We start from the raw sequence: 13966 nt of genomic DNA, 5'->3' as shown, positions 1-13966 counted from the left end.
CCTGCCTATCATTTCTTTACACTTCCCCGAAGACACAAGGATGTTAAGTTGTTCCTTGAGGTTACTTTCATCTAACTGTGTGGGGACTTCATCTAAGAGCTGCTCAATATCCATATACATTAGGAATCATAGATTCCAACCGTGTAGGGAAACCTCAAAGAGAAGATCATCTTGGAATGTTGGTGCGTTTTTAGGTGCCGCATGTATTCGTGCAACTGTTCCTTGGATATCTCGCCGCCGTAGTCGCTTAAGATGGTTTCCAGATCACTCCGGCTCGGAGTATAAAATACGACAAGTGAACCTATGTTTTCCCTGAAGGGTTTAGAGACACTGGTAAGCTGCTGGGAAAGCAACCAAACGCTGATATTGTCGTGTCTACCGCTGAAGGCGAGTTTAACGAGCTCGGAGGTGCGCTTTTTTACGTCGTCCCCACAGGCAATGTCATCCAGTATGAGTAAAGTCTGCGTATCTTTAGGGAATTGCTTGTGCCAGAACTTCAAATGGCTGGATAACTCGTTAGGGTCTAAGATATCTACGAAGAAGTCGTCATCTTTCACTCCTATGCCTTCCCAGGTGCGGTTATTCACGTAGGTGGGGCATAATAACACGATATAGTCGAAGCGGTATCTAAAGGACCCTAATAGCTGCTCCACGATGAACTGGGTCTTTCCGCAGCCGGTGGGTCCTACTATCAGAGCGTTACAAGGCATGTGATCTGGGTTCATATATAGATGGAACCAGTGGAAGCAGTAAGAAGGATTACCGCCGACGCAAAGGATAAAAGAGACACCATAGAAATGCAAAGGGAGGAGATCGATCGGTTAAAAGAGCGCGTGCAGGAATTGTACGATGAAATGTGCGGTCTGAAGCGCGCGGAGAGGTTTGGTGCGCTGATAACGATGGCAACGTGGGCTAAGGAGTCCATCAAGGATTTCATACGATACCCTCCATAGATATATGGACTGTATTACGTGTGAACTACCTGCCGACTGCATAATCCCTCCCAAAACACCGATACCCAAACCGTGTAAAAAATACACCTGCCTTCATTGTAATAAGGTATTCCCCGAAGGATCCTTTATTGGGCATTGGTGTCCCGCAGATCCTAAAGCACAGCGAACCTTAGCTGACACCTACAAAGAGGATCTGCAAGGTGGTTTCAAATAAGGTCTTCTTATTTATTGTTAATTTGTTAAAGTAAGATAAGAGGTTTCAAAAGAGTCTTAATAATTATTGTTAATTCGTTAAGACCTTCTCGCAGGCATTTAACAAAACAACAAGAAATAATAGACCCTATCCTAAAACCCACTTGCAGGGTTTAACAAAATAACAATAAAAAATAAGGTATGTATAATGGAGTGCATGCAATGTAATAAATCTTTCAGCAGTAAGCAGCGACTGCAATACCATCTTTCCAAAAAGGTTTGTCAAAAGACCGTAAGCACCCTTTGCGGTGACTGCGGTCGAGAGCTGTCCACCCTCCAAGCCTTACAATATCACCGCGACAACAGGGTCTGTCTTAAGAACTGCTGCCGCCGCTGTGATGAGCCCTTCTTTGAAGAGAACTGGCATAAGTACCGCTGCCGCCGTTACCACCTCGAAGGTATTGCCTGCGAAACCCACGGTGACATAGCCGAACGCTGTTGCCCCCTTGAAACCTCCCGGGTGCTGACAAAGCTTAAGAAGGAAATTGACCAAACCTTCGTAGGCTTTGACGATGTTGAGGGCGTTAAATGGGAGGACAGGGAACACTGGGAGGCTATTTGCGATCGCTGCGGCTGTCAACGGAGTGGACAACATATTTGGTGCTGTCTATACGACGGACCACGTCCTTTAGACCATTACCTGGTGGTACGAAAGGCTTGGGAAAAAGAAAATATCTAATGAGTTCCGCGGTGCTATTCTACGCCGCCTTTGCGGTTGGTGTTGCCTCTACGACAGTTGTTTGCGGGAGGCGTCTTGGAGGTATTGGATCGCCAACGCCAAGAAAATGAGAAAGATATATGATACCTCAAATCGCAGCGTTCATAGGCGGTGCCTTAATTACCGCATCCGTTTACCACATGACAGAAAAAATGAGGTCCGCCGTAGCAGACCAATACTTAACCGCTCATGAGGATGACTTCTAATCACAAAGAGGATTAGCATCTACCTTCCTTTCAACGTCAAACTTCCATCGACCGTTAACCTTACCATGACTGCGTATGCGTGTGTACTCTTCACCTTGAATGACGTACCGCACGCAGTCCGGTGCCCATAGCGTGCACTCTTTACCTTCGTGTTCGAGGACCAACCTTAAGCGGCTGATGTCTTCGAAAACGACGTAATTTTTTATTTTGTATGTGATGCCTTGGGCCAATTCACGCCAGTGTGTCTGTTCAACTATCATTATATCTATGAAATATTCTTTGGTGAGTCCTTAACGCCTCCTGCGTCTTAAAAACCTTAACACACCAAGGACAAGGTACACGAATACCTTCCGCGTAATAGTCGATCTCCCTGCATATAAGGTCGTAATCGTTGCACACCATGGTTAGGTAACCATTTGCCTCGTATTGTGCGAGTAACGCCTCTTGTTTTGAGGATAATACGCCGTTACCCTTAGGCGTCTTCAACTCCAGGCATAACCCATTATGTTTTTTATGTGCATTAAGGACTAAGATGTCGGGTTGCCCCGCCTGATACCCTTTCTGCCAACATACTATCCTTTTGCTAGCTGAGTCCTGTAGTTCTCCAAGACCTGGTGCGAGCAGTAGGATAGGGTGGAATCGACGTATGTAGTTTACGACCTTCTTATGCAGGTCAAATTCATTTTCTATTTTGAATACCAACTTGTTAGGACCGTCAAAGCGCCGCTCTATTTCATACTTACCTGTTTTCCTGAGGGTAGGGAGAACGTCACCTAACACCCATTTTCTGAACTCCTTAGCTACGGACTTTTCAGATCCGAATATTAACTCATAAAGACCCATTTCAGTGATGTAAACGGAATGTGGTTGCGCATTAAGGGTGTCAGTCAGATTTACACCCTTTATAGACCTCAAAGTTACCTTGTTTTCCTCTGAGACGTGATCAGACGCCGCTTTTCTGGAATTTACGTAACCCAAGGCATCAGCCACGGACTTTGCTTTGAAATAAAGTTTATCGCCTTGCACTATGCATTGCAGTTTGGTGTTGTTGTTTTCGAATACGCGAAGCATTATATACGTAAGGGATATTTTATCCTTTCTTGGATGAGGGAGCGCAGCGCGCGAATCAATACGCAACGCTCTTTAGCTGATTCATTTCTACGCTCAACTGGGCGTCAGACACCACGAAGATGTATGCGTTGATCTTAGTAGCGTCGCTGGCGTCTTTGGTGCGCTTGATCTCCAACGTAATGCCGTCCTGGGTATTTACCAGCCGCAATCCCTGTCCATGTAGGTCTTCGTCGTTAATGGTGCGCATGTCAATCCATAACGCGTACTTATCCTTAAAGAATTTCTTTGGGTCAATTTGGTCGCCAAACTTACGTGCGACTTCCCGGTACATATCCGCGGGCTTTATCCCTTGTGAGTAAACCTTATTAGGCACTCCGTTGATGCTAACACCTACGTTGGTAATGTTAGGATTAAAGAACGCCTCGGAGTCACGCAATCCTGCCGTGTATGTCTTTGCGAACAGCAACATTATCCCTGTGAGGCTGCGCCTGGGAAGGTTAATGCTTTGGTTGATGACCTCTTCGACGTTGTTTGTAAAGCTGAACGTCTTGTACATCACGACGTGATCGTAAAGGAAAGCCTTCCCGGCGCTGTATTCCATACCGGCGCTACGTGCTAAATCTTCGCTGTATACCGTTTCGTACTGCAGCTCTAAGTTAGTAACGGAGTATGGGTGGACGGCTGAGGAACTTACGTCCTTTCCCTGTAGGATGTTCGTAGTGTCTGCTAGGGTTACTTCGAACTGCAGCTCGCTTAGCTGCCTTGGGTAGTATGCACCGTGGTTCGTGATAACTTCGAAATCTAATGGAACGACATATTTAGTGCCATAAGCTGTCTTTATTTCGTCTTCTCCTGAGGCGCCAGAGGTTGCGCTTCTTACCTTGCGTATGGCATCACTGGCGATTCCCTGCTCTATCCTTTGCGCGCGGTCAAATGCAGTCAACCATAAGTCTTTGTACGTGGTATACAGATCGTACCTATTTAAGTCCAAGAGGGATTCCCCTGCGAACTTCACCCGCATCTTTGAGACAATGTTGCGACCAAGGTCGTTGACAACGTGACGCGCGTCCGCAGTGCTTGGTTGTATTGCTAGGTCAAACCTTAGCGCCAGGGTGTCAGGAACTAAGACTAGGTTATCCGTTAGGCGGGGCACGCCTACGTACAGCGTTTCTCCAGGTTTAGCGCTGCTGGGGGTAAAGGTGACCCGGTGAAAGGTGCGTTCTGCTTTCAGTCCGCCAACCTGCTTAGGTAATACGTTGGGGTTTAACTTTGAGCTTATCATATATAATGGAAGTAGAAGGAACGGATTTCGATCCCCTTACCGAAGAAGGTCAAGTCGACATTAACGACGAAGAATACGACGCATGGACTAAAGGCGCGGAAACCGACCCCCTAATCTACGACATGGCCCTAGAAAACACGTACGGCAGTAGGTGGAAAAGCTTCAAGACCTCCTTGAATCGCATGTGGCACGAAAAGAACCCGGGTAAGTCCGCCCCCGAGTACATAGAACTTCGAAACATGGGTGAGCAGGGAGCAACCGCGCGGGAAACCGTAGAGTGGGCAACGCAAGAGCTAACGCAGCGCTATTCCCACTTCGAGGCCGACGACGTAAGGCTCACAGAACGCGGAAACAAAGTCCTCATAAGCGTTCAAGACATGAGATATCCCGACAAAAACCGTTGGACCAAACCACAAGTCCTCTTTGACGAAAATGGCTCGGTCAAGGTTAACGTGGCAAGATTAAGGGGCTTCCAAGAGGCTACTAGGAGCGACTTAGAAAGGTTGGAAACCCTAAATGAAAGGGTCGCGCTAGAAAGGCGCGCCGAGGAGCTGCAAGAAACGTTGGAAGAAAGGGAAGCAGAATACATGAAACAAAACCAACTACTCCTTGATGCTCAAAAGAGAGAACTTAACGATAAAAACCAAAGAATGATAGAAATGAGAGGACAAAAAGAAAATGCCCTACGCGAAAGAGACCAAGCCCAAAGATCCTTCGACCTCACCTTACAGGAGTTAGACCTGACAAAAGAGGAAGCTAAAAACTTGCATATCACCATAACCGGCTCTTTGGAGGAACGGCGGCAATTGGTTGCCGAAATTAACACTAAAGAGGAGCAAATCCGGCAAAGAGATCAGGCCATCGAAGACCTGGAGAGGCAAATAGAGCGGCAGCAAGAAGTAATCGAGGACCAAACTCGTACCGAGGAAGAAAGGGAAGCAGCTCAAAGGGAATCAGAAACCCTTCAGGTACACCTTGCGGAATTGCGGGCGCAAAAGGAAAACCTGGAAAAGGAGCTGGGGCTTACCACCAAGGAAAAGGTAAAAAGAGCCCTTTTGAAGTATGGCGTTCCGCTGGCGTTTGCGGTCGCTATTTCAAGCGTAGTAGGAGTTATCCTATCCGCGCTTAAGGCTACAGGCGCGGGCGTAAAGAAATTAGGCAATGGACTAACGGACTTGGGAAAAAAGATGGCAGCCGGCTTGCCTGGGCTGCTGGGTTCGGTTGTTTCCTTGGCACTTAGGGCTGGCGGAGAACTGTTGAAGTTCGTGGGGAATAACATTTGGATCTTGGTTGTCGCTATTGGGGTGGTACTCCTGAAGAAGCTAGGTCGATGAAGGGACCTTGGATTTCCTGTCCTTAGAATTGCTGCGCTCTTTCCGCGTCCTTGATTGAGGATGATGAAAGATAGTATTTGCGCCGCCCTGATAATTTGGGGCTAGCGGCAGCACGCTCATAGTGGAAATGGGTTTATGACTCCAAACCGCATCGATAATATTGCTACCCACGCCAATGCTGTTTATCCTTGCGCTGCCCGGCGTCGACCCATCGTTGCTACCGTCATCAGGAAATATTTGTAACTTAGCATATTTACAATTAATTACCATATGAAACGTGACCGGCGTCAGATCTTCTCCGCTAAATTTGTTTGGCTCCATCGAAAAGTGGGCCGCTCTTCTGCTGTTCGGGGAAGTTCGATAGGGGGGCAAAGGCTCGTCATTCTCATCGACAAGCCTAAACCCCACATTCGCGCTCATTCCCGTGTTAATGCTAATGGTGCAAATGACTAACGCAGGACCTCCAACTTCAACCCACATTCCCATATCAAACCACTCATGCCTTGCGTACTCCTTTACGTCTAAGTAGTGAACGTAATGCGTTTCACTTAAATGCGGATTCATATAATTTAAGAATCACAGATTCTCACAGGCTTAACACTGTAAGAGTGCTGATGGTCGCGTGATTATAAGGTCGATCTCTTTGATCTTCTATGCTATTTATGCACGCCGACGCCGTGTCATCTACGCGTATTTGCAACTTTACCTTCCCATGGCAATCAGCAACCATGTGAAAAGTCCAAACCGAGAGATTTTCGGTGCTGGTGTCGGGCGGCTCTACCGAGAAATGTGTAGGCTCTCTGTTGTTTGTCTTCGCGCGCATGGGCTGTAATACTCCATTGTCGTCGCAGAAACGAACTCCTACGTTTGCATCACTCGCCGTACCAATGCAAATACTGCATATTATCAGCTTCTTTCCTGAGTAGTTCAGATCCACGGACATGCCCGTGACATCAACCCAAGATGCTTGGGTGTATTTTTTCTCGCCTGTGTAAGTCGTATAAACGCAATCTACTCCAGTTACGTAGGGGTTGTTCATCGCCATATATAATAGCTCAGACCAATGCTTGCAGCTGCTAGACCGGCTTTTAATAAGTTATGGTCATATTCCTCAGGTATCGCAGGTAGGACCTTCTTTGATGGTTTCTTAACTGTGGGTAGCTTCGTTTCGTGTGACTTTTTTGGCTTCTCTACGAAGTGAGGAATGTTCCTAAGAGTGTCAGAGTTCACGTCGTTCACCCCAAACTTCATATCCTTAGTAGCTCGCTGCAGTTTGTTGTTGTATCCTACTACAGAACCAGTATTTATAGATAAATTACTAGGCATTAACCAACAACCCGGGGCTACTGCATAGTCCAACCTCGCCTTAGAATTTTGTATGGCTAGTTGGTAACGCTGTACGCCCTTGCTAATGTCGCCCTCCAAGATTGAACTTTCAAATAAGATCAAGGCTTCGGCTCGCGTTTCTTCTGCGGCGCCAGTATTTCCGATTATGCTGGATCGGGTGTTTACCTGAGCTCCAAGGATAGAATACACGTAAGCTTCTATGCTGCGGTTTAAACGGGCAAGGCCGGCTTTGGTTAGTCCTTTACCTTCTGGGGGTATGAAATTAAGATATTGCTTCGTTTGCTCGTCGTTGGTAATCTTGATAATCAGCGGGTTAGCCCCTGCATACTTACCGCCCTCGTCTTTGAACAGAGGTCCGTCTCTGACTTCCTTAGTGGTTTTGGCATTTGGTTCAAAGAAGGTGCTACTGTCGTGAGTTTCCTTATGATACCCAGTGTTCCATCGTAGATTCAATGCATGAACTTCCCTGTTGCTTAGCTCGTGCCCACCAATCCCCCAATAAGCCCAAATATGCCCCAAGCCATTGTTAGCACCGACAGTGCATCTAAAATCCTTCCCTACAACACCAAACTCCTTACAAAGTCGGTCGTAAGCAGGAACGTTGTATTTATTATCTCTTGGATAAAACGTGGCATCTCCCGGCAGCGCAATAACACCCATCTCATGCAGTATTCTTCGGACGGTAAAGTGGAAGTGAAACATAAATATCGAATTCTTCATCAACTTCGCACTTACACCGCAGCCGCTGGTGGCACACCAAACCGCAAAGTTTAGTTGCTGCGGCCAATAACGCATGTTAGGACCACTTAACCATTCATGAGATTCCTTGGCGGTGGTATGATTAATGGGTACGTCTTTGAAGATATCTCGCACCTTTAACGAAAAGGAATGGTTGTTAGAGATCCGCATGTTCAATGTCAAATCCAAACTTGGATGTTTATCAAATGAAACCGCGGGTATCGGATAAGTACCGGTACCAAGCAATAATTCCTTTGACCAACCTTGCACGGGTTTTGGATGTGTTGGTGTGGGTTTAACATAACCAGAATTCTTCAGTTGATCGTCTATCTGATCGACCAGCGTAGGTTTCAAATCCTCGTTGCTGTACATCCTAGAGCCGTTATAGTAAATCCCATCGGGTCTTCTTTCGAACTTACTGGGGTCTGCATGTGGAAACATCTTCCTAAATGCTCTCCAATTCCAGTAATCCCGGTTGTCGTGATGTGGCTGCTCCTCAATATCATTCCCAAAAGCGTCGTACATTAGTATATATAATGGATGTTATACCATCAGCGCCTCAGTTGTACCCAGATGTTCCCTATACTACACCTAACGAACTAAACGCCGAAAACTTTCGCCTGAATAAAGCGAACTTAATCCTGGCTTACTTGGAAGGGCAAGCGAAACACTACGAAGAGGTCAGGAAAAAGTACGTTAGAGCCCGGAGTACGCTACATAAGATTGCGATAACTTCAGGATCCATATCTGTTGTGTTAACGGGCTCTGGCGTTGCTACTTCGCTTACTGGGCCGGGAATAATCGTTGGAGTTCCTTTGGCCGGCGTTGGGGCAGCTTGTGGTATTATTTCGGCTGTTGCTACGGGTATTATGAAAAAGCTATCCACGAAAATATCCAAGCATGACACGACAATAGCTCTGTCTAGGGCTAAAGTAAATACTATTACCGACCTTGTCTCAAAGGCTTTGCGTGACAGAAAGATAGACGACGTAGAATTCTCGCTTATTCTGGCCGAAGAAGACAAATACGAGAAATTAAAGTCGGATATAAGGAATAAAAAAACAGTCGTAAAAGATCTTTCCGAGGAATCTCGCAAAAAGATCTACCAGGAGGCAAAAGAAGAGCTTCAAAGAAAGCTTGCTCAGTAAACATCTGCTTCGAAAAGAGCGTGACGGGATTCTATTTACATATCGAACGCCGGCTGTCTGGCTCATATGCAAATTAAATATAATAATTTTCACATACATAAGCGTCCAGATGTGTCTGGCGTTCGCTTGTGATCGTGGACTTTGGGGCTGGGGAGGCCTAAAGTCCCGAGTTCGAGCCTCGCTGTAGATGCATTTGGACCGGTTGCTGTGAGTGAAAAAAAAAAAACGCCTCCCCCACTCACAGCAACCGTGGGGGGAGGGGTAGAAAGTGCGATTCAACCCCGCGATGGGGGGTTTCGCGAGGAAAAGTTGGAAAAGTCAGGGGGTGTCTCGGGACGCTGTCCGGAGTTCACCCTCTGGTGGGTCGTAAGAAAGATATATGTGTATGTACTAGAGGGCCTCTGGCGCGGGATGAAATAAGCCCCGTAAGCCCAAAATGCAAAAAACCCCACTGGGGATAGCTTGGTGTTCTGCGCGATGCATTCCCCAGTGGGGTTTCTGGCAAAATAAACGCCAGTTTTGCATTTTTATTTTCTCGGAATCCATCCTAACAGGGGGTGGTTGGGGTCTATTTTGTAAAATATTTCGTAAATTACGTCAGGATAATAAGGAATATCCTTATTCAGCCGACAAAACATCCACTCGGCTTTTGTCATATCAGAAACCTCAGGAATAGACTTACCGGTAATTTCAGACAAAATATAGGGAATAGCTTTGTAATATTTCCCTAGCTTTAATTTTTTCAACGCTTTCCGTAGGCTTTGTGGGGTTGGCTCTTCTAAATGGTCTATGATTTTCTTCTTTACTTCGTCGCTTAAATATATCGGATGTAAACCTTGGATATGACTCATCCAGTCCCTGAAGTATTTTATTCTCTTATATGGCGTTTTCTTACGACCTCCATTGGCGTAATACTGCTCTCTGGTAGCATTTGGTACGGCATTACGAATATTCTTACCACATTCGTAACACTGCGCTGACGTGTCGTCTTCTATTTGCATTTTCTTACCACAACACCAAAAGGGTTCTGGCTTAGGTACGATAACTTTAGGTCTTAGACAAATTATGTCTCGTTAACGAACTTCTTACAATCTTCGCACTCCATATATAGACTAACATATTTGCGCTGTTGCCCCCAACCACACTTGGAGTGGGTTGTTTCCGTAGGTGGATTTTTGACGCGGGTCTTACCCCGTGTTGAGATTGCGCTGGAACCCCCATTCCCTATACTACTTCCCACCGCTACGCAACCCGTGCTTCTCACCACAACACATACATTACCATCACCATAATCATTGTCATCATCATCACCATTTTATCATAATCATCACCCTCACTGTCATCATCACTATCATCACTGTCATCATCATCACCATCATCATCAATCATCATTACCTTCATGTGTCCTTACTGTCACTAACATATATAAGTATCTGCTGCAGACTCCCAATGAAATTCCAATTTCAGTTTATGTGACTGTACAAATACATATTTACTGTATTATTTTAATCTAGGCTTACAGATTTCTGGTTATGCTCCAGTTGTAACCTCAGTTCCTCTGCTTGTCTTTCTTTCTCAAGACGGATTCTTTCCTTCTCTTCTTCAGTTATGTTCACCCTTTGAGACTGCAAAAAGAGTGACATTGATGAATTAATAAATTAATAGATAAACAGCGACAACAGCAGCAGTAACTACAACAGTAACAACAGCAGCAACAACAACAGTAGTAACAACAGCAACAACAACAACAGCAACAGCAACAAAAGCATTAACAACAAAAACAACAGCAGCAATAACAGCAGCAGCAACAGCAGTAACAACAGCAATAACAACAGCAGCAATAACAACAACAGCAGCAGCAGCAACAACAGCAACAACAGCAGTAGCAACAGCAGCAACAACAGCAATAACAACAGCAGCAATAACAACAACAGCAGCAGCAGCAACAGCAGCAGCAACAGCAGTAACAACAGTAATAACAACAGCAGCAATAACAACAACAGCAGCAGCAGCAGCAACAGCACCAATAGCAGCAACAGCAACAACAGCATTAACAACAAAAACAACAGCAGCAACAGCAGTAACAACAGCAATAACAACAGCAGCAACAACAGCAACAACAGCAGTAACAACAGCAGCAACAACAGCAGCAACAACAGCAGCAACAACAACAGCAACAGCAACAACAACAGCAACAACAACAGCAACAGCAGCAACAACAGCAGCAACAACAACAGCAACAACAACAGCAACAGCAACAACAACAGCAACAACAACAGCAACAACAACAGCAACAACAACAGCAACAGCAGCAACGGCAACAGCAGCAACGGCAACAGCAGCAACGGCAACAGCAGCAACGGCAACAGCAGCAACGGCAACAGCAACAGCAGCAACAACAACAACAACAGCAGAAACAACAGCAGTTACAACAACTAAAGTTCATTTTACTTACCAGGCTATCCTTTTCTTTCTGTGAATCCTGCAACTTCAAGAGTAGAGCTTGGTTTTCTTCCATCATCCTGTCCCTATCTGAATTCTTTGTTTCCATCTCCTCTTGCAGCTTTTGCAATGCTGCTTGATGTTTTTCATCTAATGCTTTCATTTCTATCAAGGAGATTTTAAAGAGGGAGTATCACGTCACTTTCCTTAAAAGTGAACTATATATCCATTACAGTATATTTACCTTCCTCTTGTTCTCTTAATTTTTCATTCAAGCCTTTATACTTTTCTAGAGCATCTTCAAGTTCTTTAGCTTTTGCTTCCGTTCTCTTTTTCTCTTCCTTCGTTTTTTCACTAAAATATCAAAATTCAAGATAATGTCAAGGCTGCTTAGAAGTCGTTGGTCCTATTTTTAAATAACAGTTTTTGTATCATATAGTTGTTTTTTAGGGGGGGAGAGAGGGGATTGTGTTTTTTTGGGGGGAGGGGAGAGTAGACTGCCCTCCTGTTAACCACTTACTATATTTATTTATTCCTTTTTTTGTAAGTTGGTTACAAATTGGATGAAAGATTAAAGTATTTTGAGTAACATCTTAGGGGCAAGGTAAATATAGTTGCCTCTTACAGCAGTTTTCACATGACTTAGAAATAATGAAAAGCTCAGTACCCTAAGCATTCGTTGCAAGGGCAGTGATGTTTTCTAGAATTTTAATTGGCTGTTCTTTTTTCTCACACAATGCAATGCGATTGGTCGGGCAGTGCCATGACCTTGACATGACCATGTTCTTACTGCGTTCCAGGTATTTGATTGGCTTGTGCAATGTAATTGGTCTGGTGTATGCCTTGCCGTTTCATGACCATGTTGACATACCCTGAGCTCTTGACACTGTCATATAAAAACTGCTCTAGTTCGAGATATCTTACCGTTCAGCAAGAGTTAAAGCACGATCCTCTTTACTCTGGCTCTTCATTTGCTGAACTTCAATAGTGTCCTCTCGTCTCCTGCGCATATACATCTCATGGTTACCCATACACAATGCCAAGATACGCTTGTTTATTCTGAGGCGTTCAGTAAAGAACACAAAGTCCTGAATAATCAAACAGTCAAAAATAATACATTACTTTATTGATAATCTTTGTCAATCAGTACTAATATACTTACTGGTGCTTTCTTGTCAATTGGCTTGATGATAAATTTCTTGTCATTGAAAGAGATGTTTCTGATTTCACTCCATGGGAATCCAATCTTTGGTGTCAACCTACAAGGAAGTTTATGTTAAGAGTTTATGTTGAGCAAACTTTCGTAAAGTGGTTGGTATGATAACACCTGACTATCACAGTACTTTGACCACCTCGTGTCACCTGTTACTTACTTGTCTTCTGGCTCGTAAACATTAAGACCAAGGGCATCTACGCCCAACTGAAGGGTAGTACCCTTCTTGTTCTTGATGTCGAAGTAATTCACACCATACATTTCAAGATCCTGTGCGATTTTCAGATATTCCATCATGGCTTCAATTCTAGAGACGATGGAAAAATAAACTTAAATTTTTTATTGAACCTAGAAACAGCTAACTCAAAGTTTAAATTACAATTAGTGCATATAGTTTTGCAGAGACAGCCTAGTACTACTTACGGCAATAAGTCACTATGCTCTTTCCACCACGTGGCAATTTTATCTGCCCACTCCTCTTTCGACAGCTTGTGCTGATCAAGCACTCTATGAAATAAAAGAATTAAATATGAAAATAAATGTTGTGGTGAACTAAGTAATTAGGTATACATGGACAACAAGAAATATGCAATGAAAATTTCATTGGGCACTGTGGCGCAGGGCCAGAATCGCGGGCATCATGTTTCTCACATCAGTATTTCTAAAATTTACCCATCACATATAAACTGTATTTAAACGTATAAATAATATTGTAAACCCTGAAATTCAACAATAATCGTGCTCTACATTTTTTCTACATTTTAACTACTAGCTACATGTATAATGTACATATTTTAGCCAGAATGATGCCACACCCCTTTCATTCCCACCCTGATTGAAGGGAATGACTAATAATGGGTGTGGTTCGATTCTTTTCACTGGAAATTGTAGGTATTTTTTTACTTGGTGTTAACTTAATGGGTGGCATGGGTAGTGGTTTTTACCACTCGTCTCTCACTGCTGTGGTCCGTGTTCGAGCCCTAGCTCAGACTGGAACATATGCTAGTTGAGTTTGTTTGATGTGTTGTTCTCTCCCTCCCTTTTCTCTGGTTTCCATTAATTTGGTTAATTCAGAGTGAATGAAATAACTAAAGCATAATTTAAACTAACCTTCGTGAAAGCAATTTATCCTTCAACAAATTTTTTGCTTTTTCTTCACTATAATCGTCATACTTTCCCTGACACTAAGCAGTTGAACAAAAATGGAGGGAAAAACAATTAATTTATTCATAAATAATTGGTACCTTTTAGGGGTAAAAATC

The 13966-nt window shown here is 44.3% G+C and overlaps 1 protein-coding gene across 4 annotated transcripts in view; it reads right to left on the bottom strand.

Moving 5' to 3' along the window:
- The window catches only part of LOC116303169 (radixin), a 36670-nt gene that overhangs the window by 10032 nt on the left and 12672 nt on the right, over positions 1 to 13966 (bottom strand). For all 4 annotated transcript variants that reach the window (XM_089032387.1, XM_089032390.1, XM_089032389.1 and 1 more), the window contains exons 7-14: positions 13815 to 13888; positions 13128 to 13211; positions 12865 to 13011; positions 12654 to 12750; positions 12416 to 12579; positions 11736 to 11845; positions 11505 to 11656; positions 10570 to 10674 (exon numbers count right to left, since the gene is read on the bottom strand). In XM_089032387.1, coding sequence (XP_088888513.1) covers positions 10570 to 10674; positions 11505 to 11656; positions 11736 to 11845; positions 12416 to 12579; positions 12654 to 12750; positions 12865 to 13011; positions 13128 to 13211; positions 13815 to 13888 — 933 coding nt within the window. The remainder of the gene's footprint in view (positions 1 to 10569; positions 10675 to 11504; positions 11657 to 11735; positions 11846 to 12415; positions 12580 to 12653; positions 12751 to 12864; positions 13012 to 13127; positions 13212 to 13814; positions 13889 to 13966) is intronic.

This window comes from Actinia tenebrosa, unplaced genomic scaffold, assembly GCF_029948245.1.
Source record: "Actinia tenebrosa isolate PJP-AT-01 unplaced genomic scaffold, QUT_ActTen_1.0 PGA_scaffold1__47_contigs__length_23844297, whole genome shotgun sequence".
Classification (NCBI taxonomy): Eukaryota; Metazoa; Cnidaria; class Anthozoa; order Actiniaria; family Actiniidae; genus Actinia; species Actinia tenebrosa.
The sequence above is the reverse complement of the archived record's forward strand: the minus strand, read 5'-3'. Positions and strand labels throughout refer to the sequence as shown.